Consider the following 25,295-nt stretch of genomic DNA (forward strand, 5'->3'; position numbering starts at 1 on the left):
AGCTGACATTTTTAGGACGGCGTTGCGGTAAGCTGCCATTTTTGGATCCTTGACATCGAAGTCTCCATTTATTTGGGATATTGCGAGGTTCGAGTCCCCGCACAACTCTAGGCGTTGGATGCCCATGGATACTGCCATCCGGAGACCATGTAAAAGGGCCTCATATTCGGCTGCATTGTTGGAGTCCGTGTACATAATCTGTAGTACGTATTGAACTATGTCTCCTGTGGGGGACGTCAAAACCACGCCAGCCCCCAGTCCGGCCAACATCTTGGAGCCGTCGAAATGCATGATCCAATTTGAATATGTGTCGTACTCTTTAGGGAGTTCGGCCTCCGTCCATTCTGCGACGAAGTCGGCCAAGACTTGTGACTTGATGGCTCGTCGTGGCTTATAAGTTATGTCGAACAGGAGGAGCTCAATGGCGCATTTTGCAATCCGGCCCGTTGCGTCACGGTTGTTTATAATATCGTTAAGTGGTACTTCCGAGGCTACTGTTATTAAACACTCTTGAAAGTAGTGTCGTAGCTTCCGGGATGCCATGAATACCGCGTATGCAATCTTTTGATAATGCGGGTACGGTGATTTGCAGGGAGTGAGGACAATGGACACATAATAGACCGGCTTTTGAAGGGGGAATTTGTGTCCGTCCGCTTTCGTTCGATGACGAGCACTGCGCTTACAACCTGATGTGTTGCTGCGATGTATAATAGCATTGGCTCGCCAATGTTTGGCGTGGCCAGGACTGGGTTTGTTGCAGTATGGCTTTTATTTCGTCGAGTCCGGCCGTGGCTGCATCCGTCCATTTGAAGTGTTCGGTGCGCCGAAGGAGGCGGTAAAGGGGCAGGGCCTTTTCTCCCAAGCGGGAGATAAAGCGGCTTAGAGCCGCCACGCATCCGGTTAACTTTTGTATTTGTTTGAGGTCCTTTGGGATATCCAGTTGCGACAGAGCTCGGATCTTGGCTGGATTTGCTTCAATTCCTCTACCGGATACAATGAAGCCCAAGAGCTTTCCGGCTGGAACGCCGAAAACGCATTTTTCCGGGTTGAGCTTGATGTCGTATGTTCGGAGGTTATCAAATGTGAGCCTCAAGTCGTCTACTAGAGATTCAACATGTCTTGTTTTGACGACCACATCATCTACATATGCCTCCACTGTTTTGCCGATCTGGCTTGCCAGAGATGTCTGAATCATGCGCTGATATGTTGCGTCGGCGTTTTTTGAGCCCAAAGGGCATCGTGTTGAAGCAGAATGGCCCGTATGGTGTGATAAATGCCGTTGTGGCTTGGTCTGGTTCTGCCATCTTGATTTGATGGTAGCCAGAATATGCGTCGAGGAAACACAACGAATCGTGTCCTGCGGTAGCGTCGATAATTTGATCGATGCGGGGGAGGGGGAAGGGATCCTTTGGGCAAGCCTTGTTAAGGTCTTTAAAATCAACACACAGGCGCCAGGATTTGTCCTTCTTTGGTACCATCACCAGGTTTGCTAGCCAGTCCGGATGTTTTATATCTCTGATGAATCCGGCCTCCAATAGCTTTGCTAGCTCCTCTCCCATGGCCTGTCTCTTAGGTTCAGAAAAACGCCGAAGAGCCTGTTTGACAGGTTTGAATCCTGTTTGGATATTTAAGCTGTGCTCGGCCAGCCTGCGTGGGATTCCTGGCATGTCTGAAGGGTGCCAGGCGAAAATGTCCCAGTTCTCTCGTAGGAACTCTCGCAATGTGGCGTCGACATCAGGGTTTAATTGTGCCTCGATGGAAGCTGTTTTATTGGGGTCCGTTGGATGGACTTGGAATTTGACTATTTCGTCCGCCGGTTTAAAGGAGGTGGACTTGGATCTTTTGTCGAGTACCACATCGTCCCTATTCACCGTAGAGTGCAGCGCAGTCAGCTCCTCAGCCGCTAGGGCTTCGGATAGTGCCTCGAGGGCCAGTGCGGCTGTCTTGTTTTCGGCGCGGAGTGCTATGTCCGGATCACTAGCGAGAGTGATGATCCCGTTAGGCCCGGGCATCTTGAGCTTCATGTACCCGTAATGGGGTATTGCTTGGAAGATTGTAAACGCTTCCCGCCCTAGCAGAGCGTGATAACCGCTGCTGAACGGAGCCACCTGGAACGTGACCTCTTCGGACCTGTAATTATCCGGCGTGTCGAACACCACATCTAGTGTGATTTTTCTTGTACAGCGCGCTTCCCGACTGGGGATTATTCCTCTAAAGGTTGTGCTGCTTCGCTCAATGCGGTTCCAATCTATTTCCATTTTTTAAAGGGTCTCCTCATAAATGAGGTTCAATCCGCTACCGCCGTCCATGAGTACCTTGGTAAGATGAAATCCATCCACTATTGGACCAAGGACCAATGCAGCTGGTGCTCGGGCTGTTCGGAATTTAGGTTCATCACTGGCGTTAAAGGTAATAGCCGTGTCACTCCATGGGTTTATTGTTGCTATTTGGTAGACTTCGGCAAGGCTGCGGAGTGTCCTTTTTTGCATATTATTTGATGCGAAAGTCTCGAAGACTGTTAATACCGTATTGTTGTCTCTGGGGTGGCTTTCTGTGGCCTCCAGAATTAGGAGATTTTCGCCAATTTTGGCCACCTGCGGGAGTATCCAACATGCTCTGAGGCTATGAGTTGGTGTAGCGTCCTCTGTACTGTGAATTTTACAGGGTCCATTAAGCCATCCTTCCAGTACGGTTCCATGCCCTGTAGAGGGTTTTTGCTTTTTAGTGCTTGACCCGGGTGACTGGTGATGATGCACCCTTTTATTTTGGACTGGGTTTGTATTGAGGGTCGGATTGTCCCAAAATTTTATTTCGGTTTTCCAGGCGCTTTCCATCGCACAGTACTTTCGTACAATGGACGCCAAGTCAGCGAAGCGTGTAATATCACGGCGACTTATGGCGTTGAGTATTCCCTTGTCCGTGCAATTATTGCAGAAGATTGAGATTGCGTCTTCCTCGCGGCAGTACCTTAGCCTGTTCTTAACCAGGAGGAATCTTGCCCAGTAATGATTTACTATTTCATTGGGTTCTTGCCTGATTTTGGATAGATCGCTTATGTTGGGGTGGGTGGGTGGAATTAAATCCGAAGCCTCACCCCATCTAAGGCTCAGAGGCCGAGGAATTTCTAAACTCGAAAATTTGGATTCCTGGATGTTGTCTAATGAATCCAGCCCGTCGCCTGACTCTAAGTTCAGGTTTTGAATGATATCCTCCCCTCCGCGGGTATCCGGCTTTGAGGGATCGGGAATCCGGACGTAGCGAGTCCTTAAGATAGATGAAGGGTCGCCGCACTGTCCCTCTACCATGGCAATGTGGTGGGTGACTTGGGGAGAGTTAATCTCTCTCAGATCGGTTTTGGGCCCAATCTGGTCGTAATCCGTAGCGACTCCCAGGGCGGAGAAGCGATCCAAGAGCTCGTTTATGAAGGAAATCTCCATTGGATCTAACTGCTCGGCGAGTTCTGAGCTGACATGAAGATTGTTTTCGATGGCTCGAGAGGTCATCGTCGGCGCAGAAGCCGAACAGGCGGTCATAAGAAAACCACCTAGCCGGAGGGTTTGGCCGACAGCCAAAGCTCCCTTAGCAACGGTGCCATCTTTAAAGACGGGGCGAGGCATCCTTCCTGATGGCGACGACACAGAGGAACTCTCAATGAAAGCATCAATGTCGGTGTCAAAACCGGCAGATCTCGGGTAGGGGGGTCCCGAACTGCGTGTCTAGGCCGGATGGTAACAGGAGGCAAGGGACACGAAGTTTTACCCAGGTTCGGGCCCTCTCGATGGAGGTAAAACCCTACGTCCTGCTTGATTAATATTGATGATATGGGTAGTACAAGAGTAGATCTACCACGAGATCGAGGAGGCTAAACCCTAGAAGCTAGCCTATGGTATGATTGTTGATGTGTACGTTGTCCTACGAACTAAAACCCTCCGGTTTATATAGACACCAGAGAGGGTTAGGGTTACACCAAGTCGGTTACAATGGTAGGAGATCTTTATACCCGTATCGCCAAGCTTGCCTTCCACGCCAAGGAAAGTCCCTTCCGGACACGGGACGGAGTCTTCAATCTTGTATCTTCATAGTCCAGGAGTCCGGCTGAAGGTATAGTCCGGCTATCCGAACACCCCCTAATCCAGGACTCTCTCAATCACCCCCACCTCCCCTGCCATCGGTGAACTTTGGGATGCCCAACTCCCACCGGCCACACAGGAACACGTCTGGCCCTTTCTGCTTCTCACGATCCTGTGGAAGATATGGGAGGCACGGAATGATAAACTATTCAGATCGCTTGATAGATGTTCTACCTATACATGTAAACTAATCCTTTCAGACCTTGACCTTTGGTCTCACCGGCTTCTCAAAACCGGTGACAGGGAGGCCGTCTCCTCGTGGCGGTCTTTCCTCTCTGCTCGATGTTCTTTGCCTATGTAACTCTGTAACACAGCTTGCTGTGACTCTTTTGAGTAATATATTCAGGTGGGGGAGCTCCCCCCGGTGATTCTCAAAAAAAAGATGGTGTACTTGTTTTTGTTGCTGTTAGAGGAAGGTTCCGACTTGCCGTGGTAAACTCGCTGATGACGATGGAGACGTGGTAGACTGGTATGTGGCCGTCCAAGGGTTAGGCCTGGTGGTCACCGGGAATGCCTTGCCAGCGCTGTACCGTGTAGAAAATTGCGACCCTATAACCATGGAAAAGTCATCAGAAGGAAAGTCCAAGCATTCGGCTGGTCTTTGCGTTACGTGATATTCCTGTGGGATTTGGACTTCAGATTTGGAATGACCTATTGGGTCGATTGGCACCACGAGTTTCGCTGGAACCGGCACCAGAAGAGATGGCGTGCGACGACGTGTGATGGCGCGTCTCCTACGCCGCCGACCTCGTGACGGGCAAGCTCACCTTCTCCGATGGGGTTCTCCTCCTTCGATGAGAGGCTCTTCGTCTGGTGCTGGTGGACGTACGCGGCGTCACGATCGATGCGCGCTTCCTACGGGAGGGTGAGTCCGTAGACATCGGAGACATCATATCCTTTCCTTGCCATTTTGCGACGATCCGAGATCGATTGCCGCTGACGAGACCGGTGCCGCCGCCGACGCGGGCACCGATCAACAAGGATGCGGCACACGGGCGGTACACGGCACAGCATGCAACCGCACAGACACAGGCTGATGCGGGCCCAAGCTCCCCCACCTACCCATCCATGGCGGATGTGCGACACGTGGGGGCGCATCCGATCCTCCATTCCAAGCCAAGGGTTCACGGTGAGAGTATAAATCCTAAACCGAGCCCAGTCCTTGACCTAGATATTGCCTTCTCCCACTTCTGGACGGCGGAGAGAAACCCTAGATCGAATCCCCCGATCTCCTACGAGTGGTGGAAGGGCAATGTGGGAGGAGATCTGTGTTCCTTCGCGGTGGTAGCGGCCTCCTCCCCACCCCCACCATGGATGCGGGGCGCGGCTTCGATGGGGGACGGCGCGGAGGCGCGGGTGCAGGCCGTGGAGCGGGGCGGAGCTCGGGTCGAGGAAACGGCCGGGGAGGAGAACGAAGCAAGTACTCCTGGAAACGCGACAACGGCGACTGCACCATCTCGTCGCCGTCCAACGCGGCCTCGGGCTCGGTTGACACCTCGAGGTGGGATGCGGCGGCGGCGACGGCTCCGACGCGTCACGACCCCAAGTAGGGAGGCGTTTGGGTGGAGAAACACCAGAGATTTTCAAGCTCTGGGGGCAATGGAGGAGGACAAGATCCGTCTCCACCACCTCGTCGTCCTCAGGGGAAAAATCCCCGCCAGGTGCCTTCCTCCAGTAACCTTGAACCCTGCCCTATTTGCAAATCTCATGAACATCTTCCTGTTCGATGCCCGCAAGCTTTCTGTGAACGTTGCAATACCTTGGGCCACCTTGCTTCTGTTTGCACTACCTTTCTCCCTTGGAGTGTATTGCCCCCATGTGTGCTTTCCAATCCAAAGGGCACGGGTTCTACTCTATCCATGATTCCTGTACTGCCAATCAACTTAGAGAGAGATCTAACAGTGTGGTAGTCATCATTGTTGAGGGAGAAACCTCTACTCGCCAAATGGAGATCGATCTTACTAACTACCTGGCTACTGGATGGCGCTGTTCTGCACATGCCATTGGCCCTGGGGTCTTTGTGGTTCGCTTCCCTAATCCTCGCTCGGTTGCTCAAATCTGCTATGTGGGACAAGTAACTCTCAAAACCACTGGGGTGGTAATTCATGCCTCCCCTTGGTCATCTGCTGTGGGAGCAAAAGGGGTTATGGATGTAGCGTGGGTTAGAATTAGTAATGTTCCTTTGGAAAAGAGGAGTGAGAGGAATCTTGCCTATGTGGCATCTCTTGTTGGGGTACCACTTGAAATTGATGCGGCCACTCTTCATCGTCCGACTTCTAATAGAGTTAAATTGGGATGCCGCAATGTGGACGCAATTCCTGTGATTGCTGAAGCTGTCCTGGGTGGGCACTTCTATGACTTCCTTTATGAAGTGGATCAAGTTGTTGTGAAAGATCCAGAAAGAGAAAAAAATGTTGTGCAGGTGTCCCCTAAGTCTGGAAAAGAAAATCCTACACACCAAGGGGCACGTATGACTCCTGGAGCTCAGATGGGCAGCTCCTCTTCCGAGCTTGGGGGGAAATCTTCCTCCATTCCCCGGGGGGACGTGTCTGACCCCATTCAGGAGTCACAGGAGAGCCTGGAATCGGATGGCTCATTACATAATTCGCTCCTGATTGAGACCATGGTTTTCGATCAGATGGCCTGTGATGACAAAGTAAGTAAAAAAATCTGAATCCTGGTGAGTTTTCTCTGTCTAATGATGTAAAAAAGGAAACATACTCTGCTGTGGTGAGAACATCCCAGCAGGTGCTGGAGGCGAATAATTCACAAGATGCTGGGATTAAGGAGACCACTGATTACATTATGGAGTCCCCGGAGTTAACTGTTGGTGTTGAGGTGATCCCTACTCCTCCTCTTGTCACTGAGGAAAACCTGCGCTTTAGCTCACGCTATGTGCAGAGCAAGATGGAGCGAGTGGATGACAAGGCGATTGCGGTGGCCAAAAAAGGAAATATGGAAGGTACTACTAAAAACTCCAATTCTTTTGATGCGTTATCTGATAGTACTCTTATCCTGATAGCTGTCAAAATGGGGGTTAACATGCCTGACAATGATTTTACCTGCATTGACATTATTAGAGAACTTGAGAAAACTCGTAATGCTGAACCTGTCAATGAGAAAGTAGATCAACCTTATGAAGGAGGGGCTCTCATGCTAACCAATGGTAAAGGGGATCAAATCCCATTAGATATGAGGTGGGAGCAAGAGAATGTGAGTGAGGAGGAACCATTTACTGTGGTTCGCTCCAGAAAAAAGAGAGACAGAAAACCTAATGTTGTTATCTCTAGGCCTGTGACTAGGAGTCAAAAGGACAAAACCTCCGTGGATAGAAAAAAAAGGGTACGGTAAACCTACTCTGCTTCCTAGTAGGAATACCAGATGAGGGGGAGGGAACACCATCATCAAACTAATGGGGTCTTTTGGAATTGTCGAGGAGCAGGTAAAAAAGGAATGACTACCTGCTTCTCTGACATTATCAAAGATCATTCCCTTGATTTCATAGGATTGCAGGAAACCAGAAAGAAAGAGATTCCTCCTAAATTCTTACGCAAGATTGATCCTTATGATAGATTTTCTTGGAACTGGGTACCTTCTATTGGCAAATCCGGTGGCATCCTTTGTGGTATCAAAAGAGAAACTCTGGAAGTTGTTTCCTGGACAGTGGGCAGATTTTGCTTGCAAGAAATCCTTTTTGATATAAACCTGAAATGTGTGTGGGCCCTTATAGTTGTATATGGTGCGACACAGGATGATAAGAAAGAAGACTTCCTTTGTGAACTTGCATCCATGTGTTCCCATCTCCAGGTCCCTTATATTGTGGGAGGGGATTTCAATATTCTTTGTGAAAGCTGTGAGAAAAATAAGAATTTAAACCGGTCTCCTTACATGGATAAATTCAATTCCATCATCCAATCTCTGAACCTGCGTGAGATACATATGGGAGGGGGCAAATACACCTGGTCCAACCACCAGAGACATCCTACCTTAGAAAAGCTCGATAGAGTTCTTATGAGTTTTGAATGGGAGGACCTCTTTCCCCTGGTCACTGTCCGGAAGCTGGTACGGGACGTGTCAGACCATAATCCTCTCCTACTGTCATCTAACTCGACTGTAACAAGACCCACTCGACAACATGAGTTTAGATTTGAACTCAGTTGGCTTAAAACTGAAGAGTTCTATCCTATAGCTAAGAAGATATGGGAGCAACCAGTTGCCTCTGATGACCCCATTGACATCCTAAATATCAAGCTCAAAAGGCTGAAAAAGTATTTCAAAGGGTGGGGCTCCCATCTGTTTGGCCATGCAAAGAAAAGAAAAAAAAAGATATTCAAAAAGAGTTGGAAGAGATTGAGACCTTAGAAGAAGAGGGTCCCCTTGACCCAGAAACTTATGAAAATAGAACAAACCTGCGGATGGAACTCGATGATATAATGGCCAATGAGGAGCTCGTCTGGCTCCAACAATCCAATGAGAGGTGGTTGCTGAAGGGGGACCAAAACACAGCCTTTTTTCATCGTGCGGCCAATGGTAGAAAACGAAAAAACACAATTCACTCCTTCACGGATGGCGAGACGGTGATTGAGGGCACAGATAACCTGTTGGCTCATGCCACGGCCTATTATAAAAATCTTTTTGGCCCGGCCAGGGGAAACATTTTTCATTTATCCGCAGATACCTGGTCGGAAGAAGAAAAACTAATGGCGGAGGATAATATTCTCCTGACCAGTGAATTCACGGAGGAGGAGGTTAGAAAAGCTTTGTTCGGCATGGATAGCAATAGGGCCCCCGGCCCAGATAGCATCTCAGCTGAATTCTACAAGCACTGCTGGGACTTTGTTAAAACAGATATTATGCGTTTGTTTCGCACTTTTCACAATAACACCCTGGATGTGGAGCGTCTGAATTATGGGGTGATCACCTTGATACCTAAGACCAATGGTGCTAAGAAAATACAACAGTACCGTCCCATCTGCTTACTTAGATGTCCATACAAGCTGATTACTAAAGTGATGGATAATAGAGCAGCCATCTTTGCTGATAAGCTTATTTGCAGACACCAAAATGCTTTCATTAAACATAGAAATATCATGGATGGGATCCTCACTCTCCATGAGATCTTACACCACACACACCATAAAAAGAAAGTTGGGGTGGTCCTGAAGTTGGACTTTGAAAAAGCATATGACAAAATTAATTGGGATTTTCTCCTTGAATGTCATAGTAATAGAGGCTTTGGTGAAACCTGGTGTGGTTGGGTGAAGAAGATACTGACTAATAGCACAGTCAGCATTAAGTTGAATAATGTGACTGGGCCTTGCTTCCAAAGCCACAAGGGGGTGCGCCAGGGCGATCCTCACTCCCCTTTTTTTTGTTTAACCTTGCGGTGGAAACCTTGTCTAAGATGATTCGTAATGCTCAAAAAAATGATAACTGGGCTGGCCCCAGATCTCATTGAAAATGGCGTTGTTGTTCTGCAATACGCCGATGATACGGTTATTTGTTTTGAACATGATGAAGAAGCCGCTGTCAACCTGAAAATTCTCTTATACATTTTTGAGCTTATGTCTGGCTTAAAGATTAACTTCCTTAAGAGTGAAATCCTGTGTGTGGGTGGAGACAACAACATCCTGGCAACTTATGCGGACATCTTTAACTATCAAACTGGTCACTTCCCAATGAAATACTTGGGGGTTCCTGTGAGCTACTCAACTTTGCGCAACCTGGACTGGAACTTTGTTGATGATAAATTCCTTAAATGTTGTGAAACTTGGATTGGTAATGCTGCTTCATCGGGGGGGAGGCTCATTCTCCTGAACTCCTCTCTGTCCAGTATTGTTTACTACTACATGGCAATGTTCCTACTTCCTAAGATGGCGATCTACAAATTGGACAGACATCATAAAAAATTCTTCTGGCAAGAAACCAACGGCAGGAAGCGTTATCACCTTGTCAAATGGACCAGGATTTGTAGGTCTAAGAAAAAAGGGGGTTTGGGGTGAAAGATCTCCATAGACACAATATAAGCTTATTAGCTAAATGGTGGTGGAAACTTGAGACTCAACAAGGGCTTTGGCAGGATGTTATCCGGGCCAAGTACTTGAAGAGAGACTCTGTTGCCTCGGTTCAATGCAGATTTGGTGACTCGCCGAGCTGGAAAGCTATTATGAAAGTTGAAGAACATTATTTCGCTGGGAGGGGGTGAATATAAAAGCTGGCAACCTGGCTCGGTTGTGGATGGACAGCATTGAGGGAAACCCCCCTTTGCGAGACAAGTTTCCAGAACTGTATGACATTTGTAACAACCAAGAGATTACTGTGGCCAAGGTCGGGGGCGAGGGGACCCCAGATCTCTTTAGAAGACGATTACATCCTCGGCTTGCAAAACAATGGGAAGAGGTGAAAAAAAATGGTGAATTCCTGGGTGGTCTCTGATGAACCAGACCAGGTTGTGTGGAATCTTGGAAAGAACAAGCGCTTTACTACCAAATCCATGTATAATCACCTGGAAAGCCGCCTCGCTGGGTGTGATTATAGGTGGATTTGGAAAGCTAAACTGCCTCTCAAGATTCGAATTTTCCTCTGGCAATTGTTTCAAGATGCGGTGTTGACACGAGATGTCATGAAAAGACGCAAATGGGCTGGTAACCCGAAGTGTTCCTTCTGTCAGAACAGAGAAACTTTTCAGCATCTCTTCTTCACCTGCCCAGTTGCAAGGGTGGTTTGGAGAACGGTTGGCTGTGTGTTTGGCACAGATTTGTGCCCTGATAACCTATGGCAATATTTCTCTTGGTGCCATACTTTCTTACCTGATGGTGCTAGATTCTATACATTTGGCCTGGCTGCGATCTGCTGGGCCATGTGGATATGTCGTAACAGAGCCACTTTCGAATGCAAAAAATTGAGAACTCCTTTTAACGTGGTCTTCTCTGCATGTGGATACATGAACTACTGGGCAGGTCTGATGGTGGGAGTTAATCGAGAGGCGATGGAGCGCGGCGCTAAGATGCTCAAGACCAACGCAGCTGCCATGATGAGGATTTGTGCAGCCCCATCTGGGTCAGCAATGGACTGAAGGATGCAGCCGTCGACTCTGCCTTCACCTGCCTTTTCCCTCCTCCCCCTGTGGCTATTTTTGTCCTGATACTTGTTGCTTTTGGTACTTTCGCCCCTGCGTGGGCTTTGCCTGATGCTCAAATGTGAGCCGTTCCCCTTAAATGTGGAGACTACCTCCGGATTCCTCGTTTTTACTCTGGTTAGGATAGGTGGTTTTAGATGGCATTGGGTTTTCGCCCCATGGTGAGCTGCTCGATGACGAGTGCTTGCAGTGGGTTTCCCAGTGGTGTCTTGAACTCGCTTTCCCTTTTCCAGTTTCCTAAATACCTGGACTCTGTATTTCCGTTATGTCATAGTAATGAAAAGGGGTAATGCCTGGTTCAAAAAAAAAAGAAGCTTCTCGATGGATTCCATGTACCTTGCTTCCTCACTCCAATGCTGTCGAGCAACAAAAAAGAAATTTTAGCCTCGAAATTAATATACTTTAGGCTCGATGTAATGGGAAGTACTATGATATTACATTCGTAGTGCATAGTTCATGCATATGCTACTACATCCGTACTGCATAGTATTATATGCTAGTAACATAGGATAGTTCATTTTTTGCCATGCATAACAAATGTAGCGTATCATTTAATATGATGCGGTATCATGATATGATAGTTAATCCTTTTTTTCTTCAGTTAATTTGATGCCACCTTATTAATACAGTACTATCTAGTTGGCATGCATGATCATACTACCTACTGCCATTACGGAAAGCCTTATACCTTGGCAAAGTGGTGAGATCCTATAACTAACCTACGAACAACCTCGCAAGTCGTAGCTGCCCTGGAAGTTAAAATATACTACAGTTTCTTTCACAAAGACGATACAATCAAACACATTCATTAGATGAAAGTTCCTGCGTACTACATGGCCAGTCATCCGGGTGACTTCCAACTTTTACTTGCATCGTAGAGTTGCAAACATGTTTGGTAGTTGGTTGTGGAACATTGATCGCAAGTTTGGAATCGTTATCTGGGTAGGAGTGGCATCCTTAGTTTGGTTGCTTTGGCTATGTTAGAATGATACGATTTTTAATAATTAAAAAAGAACTCTCCAGGTGTTACTTATTCCGTGTATACATTGGCTCCACTCATGGTTATTAAGCGAGTTAGAATGACCCATTGGGGCTATTGGCTCTTGTCCCATTATCATAAGGGTGAGTTCCGCCGAAGCCGTCACCGGAATAAAAGCTTCACGGTGGATTCCATGTACCATGCTTCCCCGCTTGAATCACAAAAATAAATATGTGCCTTAAAATTAAAATATTTCTGTGGTAGCTCGGCAAAGAGGTGATATCCTAACTAAGAACAACCTCGCAGGTCACAACAGCCTTGAAAGTTGAAAAGCAATGTTTCTTTCAGAAAGACGAATAATCGAACACATTTTATCAATGCAAGTTTGTGCGTAATGTACAACATGCTCAACAGGTGACTTCTAATTTGTACCTGAATCAACTTCCCGATGCAAGCACAAGCATGACTGCAAAACCATATACGTGGCAGTTCTGCCTCATCGGCTCATGGCAAAGGATGTGTCGCATCCTTCCCCTAAAAAATGGATCCGCCATATCTTAGAGTTTTTCTGTAAGTTCTCCCTCTGTTCAAAAATATAAGACTTCTAACATATTTTTAAATCAGGACACTTAAAAAATCTGCCGCAGATTTGCATTTCTTAGGGCATTTCTAACCGATCCCTAATAAATAGTGAAGTATCCGGTGGAGTAAATCCTTAGTGAAGTAAATTTACTCCACTATGTTTTGGCCGGACATAGCTGATCCCCTATATATAACGGAGTAAAAAATAATTTTCATTTGCATTTCATTTTCGACCGCCGAAACACATTTCTTTACTTCTTTATTTCATTCAACGACATTGTAATACATAATAATTCACCAATTCTTCGCTATGAGAGTAAGATCAAAGAAAACAAAAACCACAATTAGTCATTTCAAAAGACATCCAATTCCCCTAACTGCTCTCACTAGTTGGATTAATATCTTCTCTATGTCTTCATTGCTGAGATCTGCGGCTTCTTGAGCTTCAACACTTCTTTCTTCTTCGATTCTAAAGAAGTAGATGTTGCTTCACATCTAATCTCATCTCTTGCCTATATTCTAGTAACGAGTGCACGGACATCTATCAATTTTCGTGCTATCAATAGATCGATGTATTCTTCTCCCCAATACTAAAACTTGCATCCATCCTACTAAAACTTGCATCCATCCTATACATAGAGATGAGCAAACAATGAGCTACCGAAATTCCGTCGAATCAGGTGAACAACCGAATCAAAACAAGCACATACCCCATAATTTGTGCACTTGAGGAACAATCATCTGGGATGTTACCGCATGGTAGAAACTAGGCACACCACCTGCCGCGTGCAGTCGCTGCACTGTATGACCGGCAATAGCGAGCGGGCGAGCCGTTGGTCCAGCCTCCGTGCCTGAGCGACGGCCGGGCGTGTATTTGCTGGTGGACCGCCGACGGGAGAGATTCGAGTTGCTAGAGATGCATACGCTACCTGCATGCACCGAGGAGGTGTTGCCAGGGCTATGTGGTCTGCTTCCTGGCCAATCCATGGCAAGGCGCAATCGCCAATGGCCGGAAATGCCAAATCTGGTGGTGGTGGCTGCAGCCGCAGATCCACCTGTTTTTCATCAATGACGGGACGAGGCAACATAAATCCAAGTGGTAGCAGATAGCAGCGGAGGCTATGGAGCGTCCAGTGGCGGGCGGGTGCCTCCAGGGGCGGGGTGGGAGGGGCGGCGCTTGCGCAAATGCGGTGCGGCAGTGGAGGAGAGCCACAGCTTTTACTCAATGCCGAGCGGTGGAGTATATTTAGGTAGAAAGATGGGGTCGGAGTAAATAATTTACTCTCTTGTGGCAGATTGGGGAACGGCTAGGTGCCAGTTAGAGGAGTAAAACTGAATTTTTACTCCTGTAGTCGGTTATAAGGGATCGGTTAGAAATGCCCTTACAACCCACACAATCTTCGGTTCTCGGTGTGGAAGCAATGTATATGGTTACATTTTTTTGGCGGGAAAAATGAGTTTATATTGTTTAACCATTGGAGTAGTCTTTAGTACATAAGGCTAGGAACAACCCGCACAATCTTCGGTTCCCGGCCCTGAAGCAAGCCACACCGCGGTGCGCTCCTCTACTTTGCCAACATTAGCCAAGTGGTTCACTCCATTGGGTTCACGAGCTACGTGAAATTGCATGAAGAACTCCCTTCCATCTTTCATCAATCTTCTAGCCTCATCAACAAGCATGAAATACTTGTGTTGTCCCCACCTGTCGGTGTGACCATGTTATACGCGACAAGGCAGTCCGTTTTCACTTCAACAGGACACTGTGTCCATCGGCATACCAAGGAGATGCCCTCCATTCATGCATACAGCTCGGCCTCCAGAGGTTCTGTGCAGGATTAAAGCACACGACAAGACGAGAGGATAATCTCTGCATTGTCATCACGAATGATCATCCAATCACCAGCGATGCTCGAACGCTCGCAAAAGAGCCGTCGACGTACAGCTTCAGCCACCCCTCATGTGGTGGCGTCCAGTTTTCCGATAGCTTAGGCATGTCACCAGCATGAGATAACGGCCGAGCTCTTGGTGCATCCTGCACCACTTGCTTCTCCGTCACTAGACCACCTTGCGGGTTGCATTGGATGCCGATCAGAGACTCCGCATAGCTCAAGGGGCTAGCGTCGGGATGAGTCCATGGGTGGCGCCGGCTTATCGTGCGTCAACTTATTCCTAAGAGCATCTCCAACAGCCGCACAAAAATTTGGCGCTCAATAAAAGTTATAGCGTGCCACTTTAGTATTTTTAGTGCGCCGGGACCAACATCGTTTTTGCAGACGCCCAAAAACGCGCGCACAAAAAACACACAATGCAAATTATAAAGCGCGCGCAATCCGGAGCCCAAAATATGCTGCGCGTGATAGCGTTTTTCAGCGCGCGCCCAAAAACTTTTAGCGCTACAGCATCTGCTGGAGCTGTGCGGCGCCCAAAAAAACAAAATTTTAATGCGCGGAGCTCTTTTTAGGCGCCTGTTGGAGATGCTCTAACATGCCAGTAGTGCCACAACGTTATCATGAGCTTCATACGATCAACCACCGGCAAGTCACACATGTGTTGCAGTAGCCACTCCGCTTCGATCTGCTGGATGCTCAAAACATCAGGTAGGCTTGGGACGGCGTCTCCTCCCTTTGTCCTTCCTCTAAGAAAAGACGGCTAGGGTTTCTGCCTCCCGTCAGCAGCACCGTCGATCTCCCACGTCTCCTGTGGCTTTAGGGCCATGGGTGCGCGTTGGATCCCGGTCCTTACCGACGGGAGGGCTCCGTTTTCAGAAGCTTCTTCAAGTTTTGTTAGAGTTTGTGTCCTGCTCAAGAAGACGAGATGTTGGTAGCTTCTTGAAGATGAAATAAGGTTCTCCCCGCCTAGCACCCGTCCCAATGGTGTGTCTAGCATCGTCGGAGGGCGTGTGGAGGCGTGTCTCTGGCAGATCTCGCGAGATTTGGTCGGTGTTTGTCTTTGGTGGATCCGCTCGGATCCGGTCTTTGTTCGTCTTTGTTCATGTGTCTTCAAGTTGGATCGTTCCGATGTAAAATTCTCTTCATCGGCGGCGGTTGCTATTCTGGGGCGTTGGTCCTATGGGACCTTAGCACGACGACTTTCCGACTGTCTACTACTATAAGTTGTTCCCGGCTCCGGCGAGGAAGGGGCGATGACGGCGGCGCGCCTTCGGCTCGCTTCAGTGCTTGTAGTCATTGTTAATCTGAATGTAATTTTTATTATTTCTGGTGTTCATTGTACTACCATGATTGAAGATGAATAGATCGACCGTTTTTCGCAAAAAAAAAGGTACGCTCCAATGTTCCGCCATTGCATGCCAATGCACCGCTGCCAATAGGCATCTGCAAAAGGCATGAAAAGTGTCCTCCAGCTCCATTGCAAAGAGGGGGCATGCGTCAGAAATCTCAAGACCACGGTGTTTTTTTATTAACCACGTAGGTAAACAGTCGGTTATTAAGAGCCAGATGAACATGCAAACCTTAGGAGGAGCAGGGCACCTTTAAATAAAAGCCCAGACCTCGTCGTCCGTCCAGTGCCCTACTCATTCCAACTGAAGAAGGTCAAAGATGATCTTCCAGCGCCAGTCCGTAAGTGCTCCACAAAGAGAAGACACTGCTTCGCTCCAGGGCCCAAGCGAGGTGATCATCACCCATTCGTGGCGATGTGTGAATTTTCAATATCTCCTATACATCTACTAGAATAAAGATGTCACGAAGTACATCCACATGCCAAGCACCATGAGTGTCAGCAGCTCGGACACCCTTTGAATTCGACTTCTGCCTTGTTGTATGACCGATTTCTCTCCTCCATTCCAAGATATCCAACTGTCGTGCCAAACATGAATAGAATTTCCATTTCCCACGCCCATATTAAGCCCTACTTCAGGAGTTCAAGGCCATGTTGAATGGCTTGCCTAGTAGCAGATGCCCCTTGAGAGAAAACTTTATCTTCTAAGTTGCACATCAAATAGTGTCTTGCCTTTAGTACTCTAGCGACTAGACTCTTCGGCTTGGTTAATAGCCTCCATGCCGAGCGGGCCAATAAAGCCTGATTCAACATGCGGAAGCCCCTCAATCTCAAACCCCCTTCTGATTTTGGTTTGATCAGTTGCGGCCAGCCCCTCCAATGCATTTTCTTCTTTTCATTCTCCACGCCCCTGAAGCCGTATCATACGCATTAGGTCATCACATGTGGACATTGCGATTGTGCAACCGCCTTATGGAAGACTTCGCGACCGCTCTGGGCAAGGAAAGATATATTCCATGGCACCATTCACTTGGTAAGCTTGCTACAGATTGGTGAACCGGTCCTTTGACATGCCCCATTGGGGGTTGGTTAACCGACATACTTTTCTTGAAAATTATGGTTGTGCACCTCCAGTACTGGGACTATGGTTTCTTTATCGGGCGGGCTGCAATGCTCACCAAAAAAGATTGAGCATTTCTGCGGATTCACCACTTGCCCGGTACCGACTGCATACCTTGACAAATCCCCTTTAATGTTTATGTCCTCCTCCTCTGTAGCCCCCAAAATAATAGGGTGTCATCCGCAACTAAAAAATGTGATACACAGCATGCGGACACACCCGCAACGACGACATCCTTCCCTCGTGAACTTTCTGCTTCAGTATAATAGCAAGCCCATCAGCAGCAAAAAGGAATAGAGAGGGTGATAGAGGGTCTCCCTACCACTGCCTGCGGAACGGTGAAAATGAATCCAAGAGGGCTCCATTCAGATTAACACAGTAATGAACCAAGGTGATACATGTCATTATCCTTTTCACCCACTAGTTCGCAAAGCCCATCTTTTGCATCACTTGTGCCACGAATCTCCAATCAACCACATCACACACCATGGATAGGTGAAGCTTGTACATACAAAAAATCCAATATCAGGATCTTTCTCTTGCTTTATGTAATGAGTGCACTAAAAAACGAACTGGACATTATCCGTGATTAGTCTGCTTAGCACAAAAGCGCTCTGCTCAGGAGAAATAATTTCATCAAGGAGCAACCTTAGTCTATTTACCAGACATTTCACGATGATCTTGTACACCTATTACATAGACCTGTAGGTCTAAATACGGGGTCATTATTTCTAAATGGACTCCTAACCATCGGATCGACACAGTGATTCATGTACATTTTTTCCTGTTGATATCTGAAACAGATAAAGAGAAAAGAAAAATGTCCTATGACAATGCTGAGGTCAGCTAGATTTTCTCCTCCTAATGTCTGCATGGATTCAACACCGGATGTGGTGATATTCATATGAATTCATGTTCATAAACGATGCAAAAATTCTCGTGAGGGCGGCCTACTCACCGGCTTACTGAGGCACTACACAGCGTCAAAGTTGTCTGATGATGTCCGGAGCGGAGGCGGGAGTCGAGGAACCAATGATCCAGAGAGACCAATCCCTAGCCAACCGGCCGGCAAGCCACAACGGCTAGTCTGCCAGACACTGGTGCCCTAGCCCCACGTTTCGGCATCTGCAAGTCAAAGGGGAAATCGTGGTGGTTGCTGCCTCACTAGTTATTGGATTCGTTCGTCTCTCTACACACTATAGATTTGGCCCTTCTAGTTGTGGGTTGTATATATGGAATACAAGGGGTAATATACTTTTTTTTCGTTTTCACTGGGGTGGGGGGGGAGACGACGGCCCAAGTTCGCCCCCATGAAGCTCCGCCGTTGCTCATTGGCAATGGATGTTTGTCACTAAAGCGGTCGGCCCTAATCCCAAACTGACTCCTCTATATATGAGGAGTGTCTATAAAATATGAGTATCCTATATTATATTGTTGCTAGTATTTCAATGGGGCTTTTCCTCTATAAAGGTAGCACACACATACACGTATGAAACTCCTAGGCGTCTTGTTCTCCTGATCGAGCACTGCTTCAACGATGACTACTCTGATAACATCGTCGAGCGGTAGAGAGGATGAACAGGGAATATGACGAGCCATCGGTAGGTGGTTGGCGGCCGGATCCTTAATACTCTGGCATCGACTTCTCCTCCATGGGCGTTGGTCCCACCGAATCATAGCCTTGATGATTTCCCGGTCGCAAGCAACAAAGTGGGGCCAGCTTCGGTAGTGGATTGGCGGCGGTGGCAGGCTGGCAGCGCACCATCAGCTCTTTGTAGGTGCGGAGGATCGACACTTTCTAGGGACACAACGATCGCAACCCACCCCCGGTCAAGGACCTGGATGCAATTTCTTGTTTTCTTTGGTGTGCTTTGCGATGCTGGAGTTTGCTTTACTTTCGCAAATAATTCAAAGTATCACGCAACTTGGCAAGCACGGTACCAAAGGAATAGTTCCTCCCGTTTCCAGGAGAAAATAGAAAGAAGTGTCCTTGCGGGTCAAGCAAGCTGTCCCGTACCGTATATATAAAAGCTTCCCGACTTTTCACCTGCTGTAATCGAACTACCGTCCGAGCTTTTTCGCCCTCCTTTGTTTCTCCCGCCGGATTCGAGCAGACTCCCGAGCTTTTTCTCGCCATGAAGCCGAAGCAGCCTAGCTCCCTCCTTCCGCACGGCGGCGAGTGCTCTCGCCATGGTAACAACATCGGTCGCCCTCTCCTCTTCCCTTCTAGCTAGTTTCATTATGTTCGTGAATTGCTAGTTTCCTCTTCCGATCTATAGTTAAACTCGATTATGTCCGTGTCGCTGGTGGGTTTGAGGCGTGTTTGATCCGATCGGGTTTTCGGGGAGAAGGTAGCGGTGGGATCTGGGTGGATCCGCCGACGGTGGAGGGGGTCGCGGGCACCCGTCCGGCGAGCCAGGGCCCAGGGGTACGTACGCCCCTTATTTTACTTTGTCTGCTGTGATTTTCGATGGGATATCACATAGGAAGATGATGGATTTGGCGTGCAATTCTTTGCCGGATGTTCTCACCTCAGCTAGTCGTGTCTGAATTTTGGGAGCATTCATTATGCAGCTGGTAGTACTAGTAGTCTAGTACCACACCCCTCTGAACATGTGAATTTAGGGGTTACTACTAGTACTCCTGTAATCATCAACTCTGTTATTGGTCCCTGATCTTGTATGGTATGAATTATCATAAGTTAGTGGTCTTATATAGACAGTATCTGTGCTCTGTCTGAAAAAGATATCATGTTCAGTGCCTCTCTGACTCTTGTCTTTGGCCTGAAGTTTCTGAATCTTTATCATTTTTTCAACGTTTTTCTTTGATTATGTAGCAATTCCTACCTGCAATTATATGTCAGCAGCACTTTTTTTTTCTTTGTCTATCATGACTGAATGTTCATATACCTTATTCTTTGTAACAATGAAATTTATATGACGCTTAGATTATTTATTGCCACTTCTGCTCCTGGAATAACATGTTTACACAGCCTTCTAGACGTGATCATACTAGCATTATACATATACTGGATGTTCTATTTTATAGGTGAAGGCAGAGGTAACAACACAACCAATATGGATAACGACAAGAACATCGAGATGTGGAAATTCAAGAAGCTGATCAAATGACTAGATGCTGCCCATGGAAACGGGACAAGCATGATATCGCTGATCGTGCCACCCCGTGATCAGGTATGTCGAGTCACCAAGCTGTTGGGTGATGAACATGGGACCGCCTCAAACATCAAGAGGAGAGTCAACAGGCAGTCTGTCTTGGCAGCTATTACCTCTGCCCAGCAAAAGTTGAAGCTGTACAATCGAGTTCCCACCAATGGATTGGTGCTTTACACCGGAACCATCCTCACCGATGAGGGGAAAGAAAAGAAGGTCAGCATTGATTTTGAGCCATTCAGGCCAGTTAATGCGTTCATGTATCTCTGTGACAACAAGTTCCACACCGAGGCACTGCATGAGATGCTCGAGTCCGATGATAAGTTTGGCTTCATTGTCATGGACGGTAATGGAACGCTGTTTGGAACCCTGAGTGACAACACTAGGGAGGTTCTACACAAGTTCTCTGTTGATCTCCCAAAGAAGCATGGCCGAGGAGGGCAGTCAACACTTCGCTTTTCCCGCCTGCGCGTGGAGACCCGGCACAACTATGTGCGCAGGACGGCTGAGCTTGCTACTAGATTCTTCATTGACCCTGCCACTAGCCAGCCAAATGTTTCTGGTCTCATTCTAGCTGGTTGCGCTGACCTCAAGACTGAATTGAGTCAATCTGACCTGTTTGATCAGCGCTTGGCAGCCAAGATACTGAAGGTTGTCACTGTCTCTCATGGTGGAGAGGATGGCTTCAACCAGGCCATTGAGATATCTGCTGAAGTCCTTTCCAATGTCAAGTTCATCCAAGAAAAAAGGTTGATGGGAAAGTACTTTGAGGAGATAAGCCAAGACACTGGGAAGTATGTTTCTGGTGTGGATGACACCATGTCTGCCCTTGAAATGGGTGCAGTTGAAACACTGATTGTGTGGGAAAATCTTGATATCAATAGATACATCTTGAAGAATTCTGCTACCGAAGAAACTGTGGTAAAGCACTTCGACGAGGCACAGGAGGCAGATCAGAGCAACTTCAAAGATAAGGCGACATCGGCAGTGTTGGAGGTGGTTGAGAGGACCGTGCTGCTGGAGTGGTTTGCCGAAAACTATTGGCAGTTTGGTTGTGCGCTGGAGCTCATCACGAACAATACGGAGCAAGGATCTCAGTTCTGTTCGGGCTATGGTGGGATAGGAGGGATCCTCCGCTACCGGGTTGACTTGAACGCTTACGAAGACCCATCTGATGAGGAGTATGATGAAGGCTTTGAGGAGCAATCTACTGAAACTCCAGTGAATTCAGTCCGGGAGGAGCCTGCCGTAGCCTGGAACCAGAACGCTCCGCGACAGGAGGCCGAGGCATCTACAAGCTCATCCAGGAAAAATTAAGGTCTGTACTAAATTCTAGCAGTTCCTTTCTTATAAACAAATGATCATGTTGTAATGTTCGATTCAATTTTCTTACTGTAGCAAGACGGGAAGACTAAAGAAACGGTGATATGAAGCATGTTGCTGCTGCATAAGTGAAGTCCTCTCAGCGTGATTGGGAGGAATTCTGATCTCCATCAGAAGATTATCCTATTTAGTACTGTCATTATTAGCAAGAAGAATCATAGTTATAAGTTACTATTAAGCGTCTCTTGTGTGATGCTCGAATTTGTGTGTTAAGTTTGTGGGCTGCTTATCTGAACCGAAGTTGTGATGCTACCCTATATTTATTTGACCTTTTTCTCCCTAAAATCATTTATCGAAACAGAATTCACGAGCTTTGTGATGTGTGGCTTTGCATCCGCCATGCGCCTTAGCCCAATTTTTGGATCATCATGCCATTATTAAGCTACTTGTTTTACATGGCCAATGTGGACGACCATGGCACAATCGACCAGGTGGCAAGTGACGCCTAGCTTAACATCTATGCAAGTATGACTCGAGACATGATCGAATACAAGAAGAAACAACATGCTACGCAAGGACCACTAAGTATTCCCCCCCGCAAAGAAAAAACAGACCACTAAGTATTCAGTGCTCCCAACACTTCGATGCTCCCATACTCCAATGTTTCTAAAAGTTGATTTCGTACGTTTCAAAAAAAATGTAATTTCTGTTTTATCCACAAGACATGTGTCCATAATAACCTCTAAATAATTCAGATCCAGGCTCGAAAAACACATTGAGAAACAAAAAAGACAAAATCCAGCATGAATAGTGTCACAGGAAGACAAAAACTAAAACAATACTATTCACATCAAGATTTCTCTTTTTTGTTTGTTTCTCAATTTATGTTTCAATTTTGGATCTGACATTTTTAGGGGTTGTAGATACATGTCCTGTGAACATCAATTGTTTTCTTCCAAATTTTTGAAATGTTTAAAATTAAATTTTGAGACAATAAAGCATGGGAGCACCTAAATGTAGAGAGCGTTGGATATTTTCCCAGACCATCAAATGCAGTTACCAATTAATCCATCGCCGAAACAACGATCAACATCGGTTACCTTCTCAGCCTGACTAACTCTAGCCTCACAAGCGGGACAATGGGGTGATGCTACCGCCACTCCGTAGACGTACATCACTGTCTGAGCCGGCCACTCCTTGTATGATGTGCCAGCCGGGAAGTCATCGTACCTAAGCCCTGGAGGACCAAGGCCCTTGAAGTGAAGTCGTTGCCACCCGACAAAAAACAGTTCTCATAGCCGATGCAACGCCCGATACAACACTACACCACCACATGCACAACACCCCTAGGAACTCTGCAACAATGACGAGCGCCACTGCAACAAGGAAGAAGCCATCTTCTGTCCGCCCGCACGCAAGATACGAAAGGACAATTCTATGTGGCGCGGAGACTATTTCTCGCATTAAGCAGGTGCGCTGCGGGGGGGGGGGGGGGGGTTCGAACCGTGATCTCCTAGATAGATTGCAACGGGATTCTGATCAATTAATAGGGCAGGATGTAGTTGAGGCGAAATGACCCTGGGTTCCACTTGTTTTCCTTCCGGCATGTTTCTTTTCGTTTTTCTTCTATGTTTTTTTTGCTTTTCATTCTTTTTTATTTGTTTCTTCAATTTTATTTTTCATTTTCTTTTTCTCTTGGTTATTCTTTTTTCTTTTTTGGGTTTCATTTTTTAGTTTGTCACCTTTCTTTTGGTTTTCATTCTAGTTTTTTTTGTGTATATACCAACAACATTTTTTCCTAATACACGTTTAACATTTTTCCAATACAAGATTAGCATTCTTCTAATACATAGTTAACATTTCTTCTATACATGTATTTTAGATTTTTAAAATGCTTGATTAACATGTTTTGAATACATGGTCAACATTTTTCCTATACACACCATACACTTTTTTCAAATGCATGATTAACATTTCTCAAATACAAAATCAATATTTTTCTAATACATGGTCACCATTTTTTCCAAGAACATTTAACATTTTTCAAATGCTTTATCAACATTTTTCAAATGCAAGATTAACATTTTTTTGAATGCATGATCAACATTTTTTCTATACACATTTAACATTTTCAAATGCTCGATTAACATTTTTGAAATAATTTGTTAGAATTTTTTATATGCTTGTAATATTTTTAAATAATGATCAAAATATTTCATAATTTTTAAATACATGTTCAACATTTTTTCTATACACATTCAACTTTGTTTGAACGGTTAATTAACATTTTTTAAATATTTGTTTAACTTTTTCAAATGCTTGATTTACATATTGCAAATACATGATCAACTTTTTTACACATATTGTATATTTTTTGTATACATGATCAAAAGATTTCATAATTTTTAAATACATGTTCAACATTTTTTCTATACACATTCAACTTTGTTTGAACGGTTAATTAACATTTTTTAAATATTTGTTTAACTTTTTCAAATGCTTGATTTACATATTGCAAATACATGATCAACTTTTTTACACATATTGTATATTTTTTGTATACATGATCAAAAGATTTCATAATTTTTAAATACATGTTCAACATTTTTTCTATACACATTCAACTTTGTTTGAACGGTTAATTAACATTTTTTAAATATTTGTTTAACTTTTTCAAATGCTTGATTTACATATTGCAAATACATGATCAACTTTTTTACACATATTGTATATTTTTTGTATACATGATCAAAAGATTTCATAATTTTTAAATACATGTTCAACATTTTTTCTATACACATTCAACTTTGTTTGAACGGTTAATTAACATTTTTTAAATATTTGTTTAACTTTTTCAAATGCTTGATTTACATATTGCAAATACATGATCAACTTTTTTACACATATTGTATATTTTTTGTATACATTTTTCATATATATGCTCAACATTTTTTCTATACACATTTAACATTTTTTGAATGCATGATAAAAAAATTCAGAACATTACGAAAATTATATTTTGTAATATATATGTTTAGAATTTTTGGAAGTGTAAACAAACCTATAAAAAGAAAACAAAAGGTCAAAGAAAAAAAATACAGTGGCCTCGCGCAAGCTGGGCGGGCGCGTATAGCGGGAGCTGACTCTTCTCGCTTGGAGCGAGACATAGTCGTGCCCCTGTGAGGAGGGGTGTATTTTTTTTTGGTTGAAGAGGCGAACACTCCTAGAAGCCCATTAGGCCCAATTTCACATCAGACGCTCGAAATTGCCCCCGGAGCAGCGGCCCGGCAATAAAACTATTTGATTGCAGCAAACACAGTGAACTAAAGCGGGATTAACACCAAAATAGATTTTGGCCGAAAACGCCACAAACTGATGATCCGACTGATGAAAACACTAATGGCCTGAGAAGGTTGCAAAGTTGTGCAGCTTTAATGTCTCTAAATAAATAAATGTGAACTTATATTTTTTTGTGAGAGATAATTGATATTCTGTATACTTAAATAGTTCATCCACACTAGGACGGGAACTTGGTGCTCTCGGGTACCCGCTCACCCTATATGTGAAAAAAATAGTAATTCAAAAAAGTTCAAAAATTCCAAATGATTTTTGG

The 25,295-nt window shown here is 45.7% G+C and overlaps 1 protein-coding gene across 1 annotated transcript; it reads left to right on the forward strand.

Moving 5' to 3' along the window:
- The first annotated feature begins 19,259 nt into the window (after window positions 1-19,259).
- Window positions 19,260-22,109, forward strand: LOC125549254 (eukaryotic peptide chain release factor subunit 1-2-like). The gene is made up of 3 exons (XM_048712709.1): window positions 19,260-19,379; window positions 20,235-21,677; window positions 21,758-22,109. Exon 2 carries the CDS (start codon window positions 20,348-20,350, stop codon window positions 21,674-21,676), a length of 1,329 nt encoding a protein of 442 aa, XP_048568666.1. The 5' UTR covers window positions 19,260-19,379; window positions 20,235-20,347; the 3' UTR covers window position 21,677; window positions 21,758-22,109.
- The last annotated feature ends 3,186 nt before the right edge of the window (window positions 22,110-25,295 follow it).

The sequence above is a fragment of the Triticum urartu genome, chromosome 3, assembly GCF_003073215.2.
Source record: "Triticum urartu cultivar G1812 chromosome 3, Tu2.1, whole genome shotgun sequence".
Lineage (NCBI taxonomy): Eukaryota > Viridiplantae > Streptophyta > Magnoliopsida > Poales > Poaceae > Triticum > Triticum urartu.